Consider the following 16,724-nt stretch of genomic DNA (forward strand, 5'->3'; position numbering starts at 1 on the left):
GATGGGTGGTACCTCGAGGTGAGCACTGAGATAGGCAGAGGAAGGCTTGTAAATGGAGATCAGATACTGAAGTGACATTTTGGCCCCCACTTTGTCATGAAATTTCCTCCCTCTCAGGCTGCCTCTTATCGCAGGTGCACAGAAAACATTTCCCAGACAGCATCTCTCTCACACAAGAACACCCTGCAGGGACCAGTCTGGACTGACCATTATTTAAGTCTGTCCTAATGTCAACTACTGATAAAGTACAGTTACAGTCAGTGCTATCATCCTGGGTTGCTCTTCGTCAGCTGAGTGTTTGTGCCTCAGGCCACCAAACTGGTTGGCCCCATCCACATGTGCCTCTTCACTTAGTTTAACAAAAGCAGGACCCACTGTGTGGATCAGTGACACAGCATTAACCTCTCTGTTTATGTTGTGTTTGTTTGCTGCATAGGAGTTTGCCACCCTGACAAAGGAACTAAACATATGCCGGGAGCAGCTGCTGGAGAAGGAAGAGGAAATATCTGAGCTGAAAGCTGAAAGGAACAACACCAGGGTAACTTGTATGCGTGTGTGTCTATAACTGTGGGAAATGACAAGTGTTTACAATAATTTTCTCTTTGGTTGTGCGTGTATTTGTATGTGCGGCACTGTAGCTGCTGTTGGAGCACCTGGAGTGTCTGGTGTCTCGTCACGAGCGCAGTTTGAGGATGACGGTGGTAAAGAGACAGGCACCCCCGCCATCTGGTGTGTCCAGCGAGGTGGAGGTCCTCAAAGCCCTGAAGTCACTGTTTGAACATCACAAGGCTCTGGATGAAAAGGTGGACTCATACAGACACTATTACTTTAGTCAAATGAATGGAGGGGAAACAACTGCCTCGGTCAGGGATTTCAGTTATTAGTATTTCCATCATGAACACTATTTTGTGACTCCACACTTCTTTAACAGAGCTACTGTCCGCCCTCTGATAAATTGTAAGCTAGTCAGTTTTCTTGTTTGTTTTCTTGCTGTTAAGTTATTAATGAACCTCATTATTCCCTCAGAATAAAAATTCCTCCATGTAAACTAGAGAAAGGCTTTTAAAGCCAAACAAATGGAGGAAATCAGGAAATTGCAACAGCACCACCAGCAGATGCATATTTACACAATAGTTGGCAGCATATTAATATACGAGAGGAAATTAAAGTAGTTTACTTTTTTTTAAGTAAACTGAGTGAGACTTATCTTGCTCCTGGTGTGTGCTCCTGGTGTGTTTTTCAGGTGCGTGAAAGGCTTCGGGTGGCTCTGGAGAGGGTGGCCAGCCTGGAGGGTCAGCTAGCAGCTACCACACAAGAGGTGAGGTGGCTGTTCCTGTGTCACTGTGTGCGTTAGTGTACATGTTCCTGTCTGTAGTGACTACTAAGTGAAACATCTGCTCGATACCTAACAGACATCTGTTGAAGCCTCCAGTCTGATGTGATGTACACTTCACTCACCATGCGTGAGAGGCTCTGTCCCTGAAGCCCTCTGTTCAAACACATCAAGCATTCACACACACTCATCTAAAAAAAAAAAAAGGATCTAAAGATATATATTTGAGTTGAATATTCACATCGGGCTTAGTGACAGTGGAATCCAAGCAGTCAGTCAGAGCTTGTTAAGTTGGAATCATCACAGTATTTTTTTAATACTACTTTTACATTGTAAAATATGATAGAGAATGCATGATAAATGGATTTTTTAAAGTGTTATGTTTTCTTTTGAATCTGCTTTGCAGTTGAACATGGTGAGGCAGAGGAAGGACGGTGACTCAGTGGAGCGAACAGATGGATCCAAACCTACATGGAAGGTCTTCCTGACTCTGTGATTGTTTTTCTGCTCTGTGCTTTATTTTATGTATGTGTATAGCATCTGTGTGCCTGGTTGTTGGTCATTTCTGTACCTTCTTTCTGTCTTTTTTATATAAACAAATACAGCTAGAACAGTGTTTCTCAATCCAGGTCCTCGGGACCCACTGCCCTGCATGTCTTAGGTGTGTTCTTGCTCCAACACACCTGATTCAAATTAATGAACTTCCTCATCAAGTTCTTTGCAGCCTGTTAACGAGCCATTCTTTAATTCAGGTGTGTTAAAGGAGGGTTACTTATAAAACATGCAGGGCAGTGGGTCCCGAGGACCTGGATTGAGAAACACTGAGCTAGAAGAAGCAGAAAGCTTACTTTTGTGACAATGTCTTCGCTAGTTTGATACCATGTATATAAAACAGTACCGAACTTGTACCAAGTGACAAACTTCTCTGTGATCAAAGAATGGAGTCTGTTTATATCTGGCTGTGTACTCTTTCTCTGCAACTCTGGTGTACCTTTTTCTGTGGCTTTAAAAACAAGGTAAACAAAAAATGTGTCAATTTACCATTAAGAAAGGTTGGAAGCAGGATCTGACAGTGTTAAAGGATAGCTAAAAAATGTGAGGCAGAAAAGATGATGTGAAAAGTCTTTTAGATGAAAAAGTGTAGCTGTAGGATGTGAACTTTGCAAACCCTTTGTTAGAACATTTATCCTTGACACCTGCTATCCCTCTTGCAGTCACTAATAAGACACAATCAGCACTTTAAAGGGAAATTTTGTATTCAAAACTCCAGAAAAATACTTTTCATGATAATCATAGGGCTTTTGCTGCCAATGAACTGCTACACATACCCAGTAAGTGTTCAGAGTTTTATTCACACACACAGGGAGTTATTCTAAGTAATCTGAGTCGGCTAATCAGGAATTATGCACAGCTGTACAACTCACCAGGTGTATTTTAGTTTCACTCCATTTGGCGCTATATCCACCAGAATTAGTGTGGATTTTCATGTTTTTGTAAAAGCAGGGGCAAATTGGGTACTTGAGGGAGCAGAGAGGTTTCTGATAACATTCGCTGCCCAGTGTGTTTCCTGTTGAAATATGTGTCTCTGATGGTTTGTTTAATTAAGACTCTGGAAATAACTGCTCTTTGAACTGTGAGATCAAGAAAAACATCGAAACAACAACATGGCATTCTAACCTCACATAACCCACTCCTGTATGCATAAATCTCCCCACCTTTTTATTTTAAATCTGGGTCATCGAAGAACTTTATCAGTTTTTTAAAATCCATACCTTCTGCTCATATTATGAACAGTTACATATTGTATCTCTAGCTCAGTCCTGACGTGCATTTTTTATTCATTTTAAAGAGACTACCCAACGGCTCTATAGACGCCCATGACGATGGCAACCGAGTGTCTGAGCTTCAAGAGCTCCTGGATCGGACCAATAAGGATTTGACTCAGAGCCGCGAGCACTGTGCCACGCTAAACGCTCGCATGGCCGAACTTGAGGCTGAGCTCGCAAATGCACGGCGAGAACTGAGTCGCAGTGAGGAGCTGTCAATCAAACAACAGAGGGAGCAGAGAGAGGTAAGGTTAAAGGATGGAAGGTTTTGCTTTGTTAGCAAAAAATTTAATGAAGAAACTGTTGATATCCAAAATGCTTCTAATTTAATGATTACTTTTGCAGATGCAGATATATACAGCGAGTAAAGTCACTCCTAAACTGAATTTAATTTTTAAGGAATAAATTCTTCTGCATACATCTCCTACATAACACAGTTATGTAGATAAACAACAATAAAACATTACAGATACAGTAAAAGTAATAAAAAATAGTATTAAAAGATAAATTTTAAAATATTTAAGACATTAAGAAAAGCCAAAGACTTTCAGAAATAGATGAGTTTTCAGTTTAGCCTTGAAGATATTTCTGTATGTTTACATAAAATTGGAAAGCTTTATCAGCTGAACGCAATCGTGTTTTTATAACACAAAACATTTTTTAAACAAGTAATAAGATTTAACCAGAAATGTTACTGACCTCTATTATAATACCCTTTTTTATCTTTTTTCTTCCATAAAGTTACGTGGCTGTGATCGTGCCGATCACGTGTAATAAATGTCCATATGTTTGCAATTTTTTATGTCTTTTTACAAAGTTTACTTGACCTGATTCATCACCTGCTCCTTGATACCATTACCTTTCAGCAAAAACAAAGCACATACAAACTTACTAACAGCTAAAATAAAATGTGATCAGGATTAAATGTATAAAAAGAATCGTTGTATCAGTGAAGCACAAGCCATGAATACGTTACTTGACTATGAATATACAATAAACAAAGAATTTTAATAAATATTCAGTATTAAAATAAAGTTTTCTTTTGTTTTGCTTGTTTATTTTGTTGTTAGTTAATCGATTTTCTTTTTACTGTTGTTCGTTTTTTTGCACCTGCAGAGAGAAGATATGGAGGAGAGGATAACAACTTTAGAGAAACGCTACCTGGCTGCCCAGCGGGAGACCACACACATCCACGACCTCAATGACAAACTAGAGAATGAGCTGGCAACCAAGAACTCCCTGCATCGCCAGGTAACACACATTAACACTTCTCTAAATAAAAAGATGATATAATGCATAGACAATCACAAGTCAACTTTCAAGGAACACTCCATAACAGGTCAAATTCAAACCGTGGACTTTCTTGTTTAGACTAGTTCCAGCAACCACACCATTACAGTTAGCAGATTAGAAACGGCTCCAAACAGTTAATCTGTTTTCACCTCAAAATTGTTAAAGGTTATGCCCTTTCATTATGTTACGGATCATGTTTGTACCTCCTGAAATAGTTTCCTCACAGCTATATCTTTAGACACATGAAGTATCTTGGATCAGGTGATATGGAAAAATTGCTTTCAGGCAAAGACATCTCCAGACACCAGCTTTATGAATAAGCAAAAGATTTATTACAAAAAGTCAGGCATCAAAAACCGATTTCTGCAGAAATCTCAGGATCAATGCAAAAACCTAAACTGACCACGTGTCAGTGCTTAATATACTATCCCAGGAAAAAAGAGCATTCCTCAAGTGCTGAGACACATATAAACATATATGATGTGTGCTGAAGTCCAGTCTTCTAAGACACAGAACCTTATATGGTAAAATCGTGAATGTGCCGTATAGAATGCTATGTTTAGATACTACACACAAAAAGCAAACCCCTTTTTCTATGTGTGTGATGAGCAGTTTCACTGACAGTAAGTCAAATTATCAAGATATTCACAGACACAGCTTTAAAAATAATTGGTTTAAATAAATGTACCCACTTAGTCTGAAAAACAACTCAACCAACCAATAATACACTATTATAAATCAGTCTGGGAATAAGTCAGTACACATGAATGTGTTGTTTTATTGCTCTGCTGCCCTTATGCTCAGGCTTCCTCGGATGCATTACACTGCCATCTTTCTTGATATACAGTTGGGTTAATATCTGCTCTCTTATTGCTTTTTTTACTGCAACATTTTAATATTTGATGCCTCAACCATCTGCAACAAGGTAGCTTACATATGGAAGAGTGTTAAAGGAAGTGAGTGAGTAACAGAGACATCCTGCTCAAAGGTTCGTGTTCAGTTCAGGGTGAACCTGAGTTCAGATCCACAAGGGAAACACCAGCTCCATCTTCCATGTCTGTCCATGTGTTAAATCATGCTACTTGTTTGCCACACTACCTTAATTGGTACCTCTCATGTGACTGCAGTAATGTCCCTTCTTCTTATTTGACTGTGTTTCTGTGTTTCAGAGTGAGGAGAAGGTGCGCCAGCTGCAGGAGATGCTGGAGATGGCAGAGCAGAGGTTAGCTCAGACCATGAGGAAAGCCGAGACACTTCCAGAGGTGGAAGCTGAACTAGCACAGAGAGTTGCAGCGCTCACCAAGGTAACCAACACACACACAGAGCTTTTGAAACTGTCTTTTAAAAGTTATAGAAGGAGATAAACATATAAAATAGCTTTTTCTCAGGCAGTTTTACTTACAGCATATGTATGTGTCTCCCCCTGCAGGCAGAGGAACGCCACGGCAATGTGGAGGAGCGGCTCAGACAGCTGGAGTCACAACTGGAAGAGAAGAACCAAGAGCTTGGAAGGGTGTGTGTCTAAATGAGAATGTGTATGGGAAGAACATGTGTGTGAATATGCATGTGTGTGTGGTGTACCAGTCCTGCAGGGTTACTCTGCCCTCTCACAGTGATGTGCGTACAAGTGGGCTGATGCTCCAAATTAGTTGGACACCTCGACTCTCAGCTCTGCTCTTCCTTCTGCACACACAGAGATACGTTAACACACAGAAAACACACATTCAAGAAGCACTCCTCATTTTCCCCGTGCATTGTTGCATGAATTCAAACCAAATCCAGATATCTTGCTGCAAACCTCCTCCTCCCTCCCCCATGTAAGACTGATTGGCTGCTATCTTTAGACTCTGAATAATTCACGCACGGCTAATTTCTCTCTCTCTCTCTCTGCAATCTCATGACTATATTTAGTAGAAAGCTTTCTCTGAGGATGCAGATGCGGGTTTGTGTGTGTGTGATAATTTATTTAATAAAATTACTGTAAAACACATATTAAGCATGGCGCTTCCCATTTAAAGAGACGCTGTTTAACCATTTTCATCATCACGCAAATGACTGTAATTAAGTCACTCTTGCTGTGAGACCCATTGTTGGCCAAAAAGACCTGTATGTGGCAGCTGGTGATTTGGGGCTAAATGCAGACTTTATCCTTAAATCCATGTAGAGATGCTTCATTAGTTCCATAAAACACCCACATAGAGTCTGTTTCAAAGAGAAAGTGTGATGGTGTCATTTTCCTCATCTGGTTCTCCCTCTCTGCTCATCAGGCTCGTCAGAGGGAGAAAATGAATGAGGAACACAACAAGCGTTTATCCGACACTGTGGATCGTCTGCTCACTGAGTCGAATGAACGACTGCAGCTCCACTTAAAAGAACGCATGGCTGCCCTGGAGGACAAGGCAAGGCCTGAGCACACATTCATCAGACTAACTCCTTTTGCTGTAGCTATTGGCTCATAACCCAAATGAAAACACAACATCACATATCTCATACTTAAATCATAAATATCATTGATGTAAGATTTTTTTATTTATTTATTTTGATAATTTTTCTACAGAATTCCCTCATTCAAGACCTTGAGAACTGCCAGAAACAGCTGGAAGAATTTCATCATACCAGGGTTGGTAAAACTTTCACAAATCATAATAACCGCTACTGTTTCCTGATTTCCATGATCAATGCAGCTCATCTGCAGTCTAATAGAGGCTTTGGTTTGCTTTTCTAGCCATCTTATGAGAAAAGAAAGTCTCTATTGTCTTCCAGGACTCAACTAGACTCTCATAATTCCTGTTAATGACATTTCTTATGACACTGTGAACAAAGCAGCCAGATTGCTGAAAACTCTTATTTTTCTTTTTTGATAATCTTCACATTCACCAAATTCATCCCTCGGGCCAGATTGGATCCTCTGGCGGCCTGCATGTTTGATACCCACGATCTAGTCTTATACTGGCTGTATAGTTGTTTCAATCCTTGTGCACTTTTACATTAATAAATGTTTTCATTACATCCATTTTACTATTACTTTGTCTTGTGATAGAGCACTTGTAATGAAGGACTGTTGTAGTCCAGTTCCTGCTACTTACTTATACTAATGCCCCTCTTTCCTTTAGGAACGGCTGATTGGCGAGATTGATAAACTGAGAAATGAGATTGATCATTTAAAACGCCGCAGTGGAGCATTTGGAGATGGCACTCACCCTCGGTACACACATTTTCTTGCTCTTATATTCATGCTTTAACATATACAGTATTGATGGCAATCTGTTTGATGAATTTATCTCAGGTCTCACTTGGGAAGCTCCAGCGACCTCCGCTTCTCTATGGTAGAGGGCCAAGACGGCCACTACAGCACAACTGTGATCAGGCGAGCACAGAAGGGTAGACTGTCAGCGCTGCGCGATGACCCAAACAAGGTGCTGACAGTGGCCACACACACACACACACACACACACACACATACACACAGTGAGCCACATTTACAGACCCACAAACAAGATCACATGTTAACTGCTCCTCTAACCACAAGCAGCTCCTTACCAGTGCCTAATCCAGGTTCATGTCTGCTTTGCTAGTAAGTGTCAGTGCTTGGCTGTGTGTGATGATCTCCATGCCTAACTTTCCATTCTCTACTAACCTCTCTGTCTTCCTGTCTCTCTCACTTGCCGCTGGACATAATGTGTGATGTAAGTTTCCTGTTCATGCATTTTTTCTCATAACCAAACACTTCCACAAGGGTCATATTGTGTTTTATATGTATGCATTTAATCAGAATCAGTCCATTTAGGCATTTTCATTCACATTTAGAAAAAAAAGGATGAACTGTATTTACTATTCAAGATATTTGACTTGTCTACGTGTGAACGTATGTGTTCAGGTGTGTGCGATGTTTGAGCAGGACTACCCATCTCTGCGTGGGAGTGTCAGCCACCTCCTAGGCAGCGACGTGGAGGGAGACTCAGACATGGATGACGATGTCAGCTCCGCCCTCCTCTCTCCCAGCGGTCAATCAGATGCTCAGACTCTCGCTCTCATGCTACAAGAGCAACTTGACGCTATCAATGAGGAGATAAGGTGGCATATTAAAGGCACATTACATTACATGGTCCCCATGGGGATACTGTGACAATGCAGCAGCGATAAACAGTAGACAGGTAGAAGGACAGCAATAACACAAAAGTAATTACAAGAAAAGGGACAGATTTTACAGAAAATGAATGTAATGCTGTTACTTTTATGTTAAAGCTATATTTAAAGGCTTATAGGCAGATTAGAATTAGATCCATAGCATAGAAATGATAGCAAGCTCCTCAGTTAATAGAACAAAAAGGCACACTGTAGCATGTATAGACAGTATACAGCCTGCAGCAAAAAAAGGTTGCATTTTACTACAGAGTGAAGACAAGTCATCAACAACACAGGTTTAAGTCACTTTAATGAAATTTGAAAAATCTAGGTTAAAAAGAGGTACTAAACATACTATGTACTAAGCAGAGGTACTGGTCAGATAATCTACATCCTTATATGCACCAATAATTGGCTAAAAACATTAAGCATAAGATCTCTTTTTTTATTTACTTCTAAAACGACTGCCAAACAGGTCAATGCATTCATCACGTCTAGGCTGGAGTACTGCAATGCCATTTTAGCCAGCTGTCCAGATAATTCTCTAAAAATCCTGACGTTGACCCAAGACATTGCAGCCTGAATACTGATGGATACCCCCCAAAGGTTTTCAAATTTCCATTTTTTCCCTGTTCTGCCCTCTCCACATTAGCTCCCTGTAGCTAAAAAAAATCTTCTTATCTTGCAGAAAGTCTGAAATGGCCAAGCTCCCTCTTGCCTCAGAAATCTCATTGTTCCCAGTCACCCCACAAAAACTCTTCATTCTCAAAATACAGGGTGGATTTTGTTTCTCAGAATTTCCAGAAATAGAATATGAGTCTTTTTAATTGTCAACTTTCCTGTTAGAGCAGCTCCCTCTCTGGATACACTGACAGCCTCACTGCTTTTTTTAACCTGAGCTCAAAATGTGTCTTTACTAAGGAACTGATTGCATTTTAATATAGCTTGAGCTTTTCCTTTTTTATGCTTTGCACTTCCCTTTAAATTGAGCATTTTTTTCTTTTATTACCTTGTAGTCAGTGTTTTACAGCCATTTACAAAGTGCTGTGTAAATGTATCTGATTGAGTAAAAATAAAAATACAAGCTGTGCTGTACATGTTAGTCAATAGACAGCAGCCTTAGTGCTAAGGTAGATCATGCATGTGTTCATGTTTCATTTTGGCAGGATGATCCAGGTAGAAAGAGAGTCAGCAGATCTGCGCTCGGACGACATCGAGTCTCGCGTGAATAGCGGCAGCATGGATGGTCTCAATGTGACGCTTCGACCCCGGGCCTTGCCCACCTCTGCCACCGCCCAGTCCCTGGCATCATCTTCCTCCCCGCCCACCAGTGGCCACTCAACACCTAAACATCATGGACGCAACACCAGTCACCATCTAGGCATCATGACCCTGGTCAGAGAGCACACTTGTCCAGTTTTTCATATGCACACCTCAATGCAGAATGTTGAACTTGGACAAAAGTCTGGCTGCTTTTATCACAGTGTGTTTTTATTTTTGTTTGTTTGTTTGTTTGTTTTTTTATCTGTAGCCAAGCGACTTGAGGAAACACAGAAGGAAAGTAGCCGTAAGTTTGCAAACATACCTAAAGTCATTTTTTTACTGTTTTACTATTTTTTGCTGTATATTTTTTTAAACAAGCTACGGTGTTTTGTGACTCTTTCAGTCTCCAGTGGAAGTGGACAAAGCTACTATCAAGTGTGAGACATCTCCTCCATCATCCCCACGCAGTTTACGGCTGGAAACCAATTTCGCCCAATTTACAGGCAGTCTGGAAGATGGACGGGGGTAATTATACACATACACATTAACACACAGACTCAGGTATTTGAACATGGCAAACGGTGTCACAGTCAAGCTGAAGAAGCCTCTGTCTGAAGATGCTCTGTTGCTTAATCTTTATGTTTGCATAGGGTTTGCAGTGCTGCAATATTATTTTTGCCTTGTGGACTGCATTCTCCAGCACAGAGCTAGCCTTCTTCATCAGTTTATTCAGTTTCTGGTTCTGGTTCTGCTACCTCAACAGATGGCTACACACACTTAAAGATGTGCAAGATACTGTTTAAAAACCGAGGGACATAGGCTTCGTCAAGAAGAAGAGTCTGCTTGGTCCCTTTTTGAAAACACTCTCTGTGTTGAATTCTCAGTCCAGTCATTTTATCTTTAATTTGTTAAAATGTCATGTTGTTCACTGTACAGTGACTAATGCTGAATGACAATGAAGTTAAGTCTAATATTTAGCTAAATAAAAGCTAATCCTATTTATTTAAACATAAAGTTTAAAATTTTGTTTGTTTCTTTGTTGAAATCTAAGCAATAAAGTGTATAAATTTATAAGGTTTCATAGTAATAAATTTCATTTTCACAGATATTGTCTCTCTTTATAATTGCTTGCAGCAAACAGAAGAAAGGGATCAAATCATCTATTGGCCGATTGTTCGGGAAGAAGGAGAAGGGTCGAATGGACCAGACTGTTGTCAGAGATGGACAATCTCTACCAGCATTAACAGGTTCTCTGTAGACTATCAGCACATTGTTCCTCATCATATGCAACAGAAATGTAGATTAACTCATATGTGTTGTATTTTAGACTTTGAGATGGGCATTGGTGACACTATGACTCTGGGAAAACTGGGCACACAGGCTGAGAGGGACCGCAGAATGAAGAAAAAGTAAAAAAAAGATTCACTTGGAGCATTTGTTTTCAACTTGTGTTTTTTCTTAGTTTTTTCAGTTTTCCATCTGCCTTTGTTTCTTATTTATTCTTCAGACATGAACTGCTGGAAGATGCAAGGAAAAGAGGACTTCCATTTGCACACTGGGACGGTCCAACTGTCGTCTCGTGGCTAGAGGTATTCTACAAATCTTCTAATCCACCTCTGTTTGCTTTTTAGTGTTCATGTCAGGCTTCTACTGCTATCTGATATAAAACAGGGTACAATAATGATAATAATCATTGACCAGTCTGATCTGCGCTCCATCCTCCCTTTGTCCGTACATTTGTGGTGACACACTGGTGACGCTGAATGTCTTGTTGACTCTCACCAGCTTTGGGTGGGTATGCCAGCCTGGTATGTAGCAGCCTGCCGTGCCAATGTAAAGAGTGGAGCCATCATGTCCGCCCTGTCAGACACAGAAATCCAGAGGGAAATCGGCATCAGCAACCCTCTGCACCGACTCAAGCTTCGTTTGGCCATACAGGAGATGGTCTCCCTCACCAGCCCCTCTGCTCCCCTCACCTCCAGAACGGTAATCAAATACTACCATCACACCTACACTATTCCAGTTTTTTCTCAAGTATCCATACTCAAATCATAATTAAATTAATAATAACAGCACACAAAAACCTGGAACATATAATAATCTACTTCTAACACATGTGGACACATTATCCTTCACTGAAATACTGTTCCACTGCTAGCCATAACCTTCACTGTGCACACTCAGGTGATGCCTCCTCACACTGTTCAGTTTTTTTTGTTTGTTTGTTTGGTTTGGTTTGGTTTGTTTTTGTTTTTTTCTTTATTTTTAAATCTATGATCACAGTCTGGCTTGTCCCTTTCAGCAGCCATAAAATGCATGGGTAGCTGTTGAAAAATAACACGCAAATATTACCAGATATAGCTACAAGGTACCTGCCTGAAATACACTCCCTGCCTTGGCATCACTCAACTCAGTGTTTGTCTGTGTGTGTGCGTGGTGGTGGATATGTGTGAAAATATATACATGAGTGCATTCTTGGGTCTGTTTTGTGTGTGCGCGTGTGTGTGTGCATGCCCATGAATGTTTTTGTGTGTGTGTTTGTGCGCGTGTGTGTGTGTGTGTGTGTGTATGTGTGTGTACGTTTGGGTATATTCTCGTCCTCTGAGCAGTCCTCCGGAAATGTGTGGGTGACTCATGAAGAGATGGAGAACCTGGCATCCTCCACTAAAGCGGTCAGTACCATCTGGGTGCTCCCTTTCCTGTTAGCCCTGCCCACCACTGTCACCTCACACTGTCCCCACGGTAACACACATATGTCCTCTCCTCCAAGACCCTTTTAAATATCCACTGCATCTACCACTAATTGTATGTAGTTGCCTGATGTAACTGATGTAACCTGTGGTCACAGGAGCTGTCTTCATGCAAGATTCAGCTGATAGTATAAGTGCTTTGTCTTATTTGTTAAGTTTAGGCTTACACTAGGGTAAAAACTAAAATGAGCTTGTTTTTCTTTCTGAATGTGTAGTACATGTGTATTAAACTAGCCCCTGTCTCGCTAACCACGTGTGTTGTCTCCATCATGCTGCCACTCAGGAGAATGAGGAGGGCAGCTGGGCACAGGTGAGACTGCTGAACCGCAAACATCTGTCTGCATGCACAGACAGAGAGAAGACTCTTTACACACATACAAACACACAAATAGGCCAATTCACCTTCGGCTGTATAACATAACAATAGCCCCACATTTGACCCTCTTTCAAGATGTAAAATTCTCCTTAAACTAAATTTTCACTCTGTGTTACTCACTTTTCAGTTAGGACAGGCAATGTCTTTGTTATTATATGTATTTATTGTTCTCACCAATTTCATCTGCAACATCAACAACAGCATATCATTTAAAAATTAACTGATATTGTGCCTGTTAAGAACAACACAGCCCATTCTTCTGCACAGTTATGAGGGAATCCATTTGCTATAACATTATTTATATTAAGACCGGAAACCGTTTCTTTAATAAAATATAATTGTGACTTGTCCTGATGAGGAAGGTTTCACCCTTCTCCCAACTAGTAAACATTTAATTTTCTTCTCTGGCTCCACTTTATTAATTGGTGTAAAGCAGCCTCCATTGCAGTTCAGCAACTCACGGACAGATATTTCCTCCAATTACCTGCAGTCCTTTTTCTTTCTAAAAGTGGTAGCTTTTTTCCAAATTAAAGACAGTTCTGGGTGATAAACCATTTTGAATGTCTGGCTAAGGATGTACAATAATAAAAACAATGACAAACTTTGTTTCAAATCACTTGTAAAAACACAAAAAGGTCAGTTTTTACAGATTTTCCAATGGTTTACAGACCTGACAGCTTCCATGCGTCAGTCTTGGATCTTTAAGATACACATGCAGTGTTGGTATTGTTGTTCCTGCATGTCAAAATTGTTACAGTGGAAACAGACCTGTTTTGTTAGTGGAGCAACAGAACACCTGGATTTCAACACCTGAATCTGTCTTAGATTTTATGTATCTATACAAAATGACAGTGAAAACAGCTGTTTTTACTTTGTTTTTTTTTTTACATCCATCTTCATCATTGTGTACTACTCTCCCTTTAGACTTTGGCGTATGGTGACATGAATCATGAGTGGATCGGGAATGAGTGGCTTCCCAGCCTCGGCTTGCCTCAGTACCGCTCTTACTTCATGGAGTGCCTGGTGGACGCCCGCATGCTGGACCACCTGACCAAGAAGGACCTGAGGAGCCATCTCAAGATGGTGGACAGCTTCCACAGGTGTGCAGCCATGGCGATTAGCATAGTTAACGTTTGATCTACTTCCTCTTTTATTTGTTTTAAATGGTCGACAGTTGCATTGGAGATAAGAAGGCTAATGATGCATATGTGCTTTTCTTTGTGTATGTGCACCAGGGCTAGTCTTCAGTATGGGATTATGTGCTTGAAGAGACTTAATTATGACAGGAAAGACTTAGATCGCCGGAGAGAGGACAGCCAACATGATATGAAAGGTATACTTGACACACTCCCTAATCTACATGCATAGCGACACTCACACATTAAAATGTTCCTACGCTGGTTTACAAGCTTCAACACCTTGTCAGTCTCAGCAGGCCAGAGTACCACCTAGTGGTTTTATGTGATATTGTGAATATGTACAGTGCTTGGTACTCCAACAGCTGCTCCTTGTTCTGTCATAAAGCCAATCTTACAACCTAAATCCCCACTTGCGTGTGGAGTGGTCCGCACACACGCGAGCACACACACTTAGATCTAACCAACCTCCTCGCCCTTTTGACCTTGAGTTCAACACATGAACTTGACTCAGCTGTCGTGTCAAATCAAAACTCTGCCCTGTTTACACGCACATAAACACACTCACATGCACACACTCCGCCTGTTCCAACTTGGAAAGCTGGCTGACAGCTGTGCTTTAAATGAACAAAGGGAGTGTGCCAGTGAACTGACACCATGTGGACATGCACATTATCTCTATCCACCCCTCTTTCACTGAATACTTCTATTTGCCAATATTTATATACAGTAGGTTGACTGTTTCTCTCATGTTGTGCTCCTATATCATGAATCCCAATCATTTACTTTCATTTCAGATGTTTTGGTGTGGACCAATGAGCAGGTGATCCACTGGGTCCAGTCCATCGGTTTAAGGGAATACAGCAGCAACTTGTTAGAGAGCGGCATTCATGGAACACTCCTTGCTCTGGATGAGACGTTTGACTACAGCAGCTTAGCACTCATCCTGCAGATCCCCATGCAGAACACACAGGTAGCTATGAAGGAACATGCAACTCATAGTTGTTCACAAAACAAGTAATGACTGGACTGAATTAAGTGTTTTATAATTCAAGTTTCAACGTTTGTTTGCGTCTGTTCACTATGATAAATTATACAATATTTGCAATGTAAAAAAAAATCCAAATAAAATGTATGATTTATTTTCTTTTAGATTCCAGCATCCCACACAGTTGACATTTCATTCTGTAGTTGTGTAAGCTCACATCTGCTTTTCTGCCAGCTCTGTGAGCAGTCTATTAGTAGATAGTTGTTTTTTTTTTTTTGTTTGTTTTTTTTTTATTAGATTAGTTATTTGCTTTTTGTTTATACAGTGGTTGAAGCTAGCATTTCCTTCCATATGTATATGGAAGGTATGTATTCATCTTAAATTCACTGAACAGTAATTCCCAGTCACAAGCATCTGCACAGATTACTGAAACACACACATACACATTATTTTGTTGCAGGCAATTGCTTTTTTAAAGTAAAAAAAAAAAAAAAAATTGAATGTTTCTCTTGAGAGTATTTAAGTGATTTTTAGGAACGTTCTTTATGTTATATTTTTCTCAGCTTTGCTGTATAGCATGCTTACAGGGTTTATTTGTTTTTCAGGCACGGCAGGTTCTGGAGCGAGAGTTCAACAACCTGTTAGCTTTAGGAACAGACCGACGACTAGAAGAGGTGATCTCACATGCAGCAATTTGATCAGATACAAAACAGCTGGAAAAAACAGCTTGATGTAGTCTTTTTTCTGTCCTTGTAGAGCGGAGATGACAAATCATTCCATCGCTCTCCATCATGGCGCAAGAGGTTCCGGGCTCGTGAGGGAGGGGCAAGTCTGGGTATGATGGCAGGCTCCATGGAAACGCTACCTGCCGGTTTCCGCATGCCCTCAATGTCCATGCCACCCTCTGTAAATCTGGCCCCCAAGAAACAGCTCCAGCCTGAAGGTTTGATATGACACTAACTGGTTAACCTGTGCATTGTATCTTATGTAGCTTCATTCTGGTTTCCCTGACTGACTAACTGCATGCTGCTTTCCTTTCTGTCCTGCTGTGCTCAAAACCCACTCTGCCACGCCCTCTCTAGCTCCTCCCCCAGCGCCCCCAAGACTCGACCCTTCGGCTGTGCGGACCTATTCATGTTAACTACACTCTGCTTACTAACAGGAGCACTAATGCTAACAGGTAAGCTAACAAACCAATACCTGAAATTGCTGTAAATTTTCAGGTTAGTGTGCTCTTAACCAGCTTTGAGCAGCTGTATGGCAGAAATGTGGCACTAACAGTCAGAGCTGAGCTTACGTATGTCAATCTTTACCCCACGAATGACTTTTTACCCAAGTCAGTCCCAAATTTTATACAATTAGATTGTAAGCAGCCCAAGTCTAAAGACACGCTGTATTTGTCTTTTGAAGCTTTAACAAGTCAAACAAAAAGAGATTTGTAAAACTTACCTATGTGGCCTGTTAATAAGGTTACAATGGCAATGGTTTTTTTGTTTGTTTGTTTTTGTCTAAAACATGACATTTCTATTTATTTTGGCCTTGGTTGTAGTTTGCTGAAAGCAGATGAACCCAAGGTCAAAACTGCTATGAAGGCATGAAATGAAGGCATTCAAATACCTTGCTTTCCCATTGAC

The 16,724-nt window shown here is 40.7% G+C and overlaps 1 protein-coding gene across 4 annotated transcripts in view; it reads left to right on the plus strand.

Annotated features, from left to right (window-relative positions):
- ppfia4 (PTPRF interacting protein alpha 4) overlaps positions 1 to 16,724 on the plus strand; it is a 58,639-nt gene that overhangs the window by 38,670 nt on the left and 3,245 nt on the right. Inside the window, exons 3-30 of one of the 4 annotated variants that reach the window (XM_041980634.1) lie at positions 437 to 538; positions 639 to 803; positions 1,244 to 1,318; positions 1,740 to 1,811; positions 3,183 to 3,404; positions 4,276 to 4,410; positions 5,622 to 5,756; positions 5,882 to 5,965; positions 6,720 to 6,851; positions 7,010 to 7,072; positions 7,566 to 7,657; positions 7,739 to 7,868; positions 8,330 to 8,526; positions 9,744 to 9,972; positions 10,109 to 10,144; positions 10,244 to 10,365; positions 10,975 to 11,087; positions 11,168 to 11,249; positions 11,348 to 11,429; positions 11,626 to 11,826; positions 12,450 to 12,512; positions 12,874 to 12,900; positions 13,891 to 14,066; positions 14,202 to 14,299; positions 14,900 to 15,075; positions 15,696 to 15,764; positions 15,847 to 16,033; positions 16,173 to 16,270. In XM_041980634.1, coding sequence (XP_041836568.1) covers positions 437 to 538; positions 639 to 803; positions 1,244 to 1,318; positions 1,740 to 1,811; positions 3,183 to 3,404; positions 4,276 to 4,410; positions 5,622 to 5,756; positions 5,882 to 5,965; positions 6,720 to 6,851; positions 7,010 to 7,072; positions 7,566 to 7,657; positions 7,739 to 7,868; positions 8,330 to 8,526; positions 9,744 to 9,972; positions 10,109 to 10,144; positions 10,244 to 10,365; positions 10,975 to 11,087; positions 11,168 to 11,249; positions 11,348 to 11,429; positions 11,626 to 11,826; positions 12,450 to 12,512; positions 12,874 to 12,900; positions 13,891 to 14,066; positions 14,202 to 14,299; positions 14,900 to 15,075; positions 15,696 to 15,764; positions 15,847 to 16,033; positions 16,173 to 16,231 — 3,324 coding nt within the window. In that variant the 3' untranslated portion in view covers positions 16,232 to 16,270. The remainder of the gene's footprint in view (positions 1 to 436; positions 539 to 638; positions 804 to 1,243; positions 1,319 to 1,739; positions 1,812 to 3,182; positions 3,405 to 4,275; positions 4,411 to 5,621; positions 5,757 to 5,881; positions 5,966 to 6,719; positions 6,852 to 7,009; positions 7,073 to 7,565; positions 7,658 to 7,738; positions 7,869 to 8,329; positions 8,527 to 9,743; positions 9,973 to 10,108; positions 10,145 to 10,243; positions 10,366 to 10,974; positions 11,088 to 11,167; positions 11,250 to 11,347; positions 11,430 to 11,625; positions 11,827 to 12,449; positions 12,513 to 12,873; positions 12,901 to 13,890; positions 14,067 to 14,201; positions 14,300 to 14,899; positions 15,076 to 15,695; positions 15,765 to 15,846; positions 16,034 to 16,172; positions 16,271 to 16,724) is intronic. The other 3 variants (XM_041980637.1, XM_041980636.1, XM_041980638.1) reach the window with 3 other exon arrangements.

Source organism: Melanotaenia boesemani, chromosome 3 (assembly GCF_017639745.1).
Source record: "Melanotaenia boesemani isolate fMelBoe1 chromosome 3, fMelBoe1.pri, whole genome shotgun sequence".
Taxonomy (NCBI): domain Eukaryota; kingdom Metazoa; phylum Chordata; class Actinopteri; order Atheriniformes; family Melanotaeniidae; genus Melanotaenia; species Melanotaenia boesemani.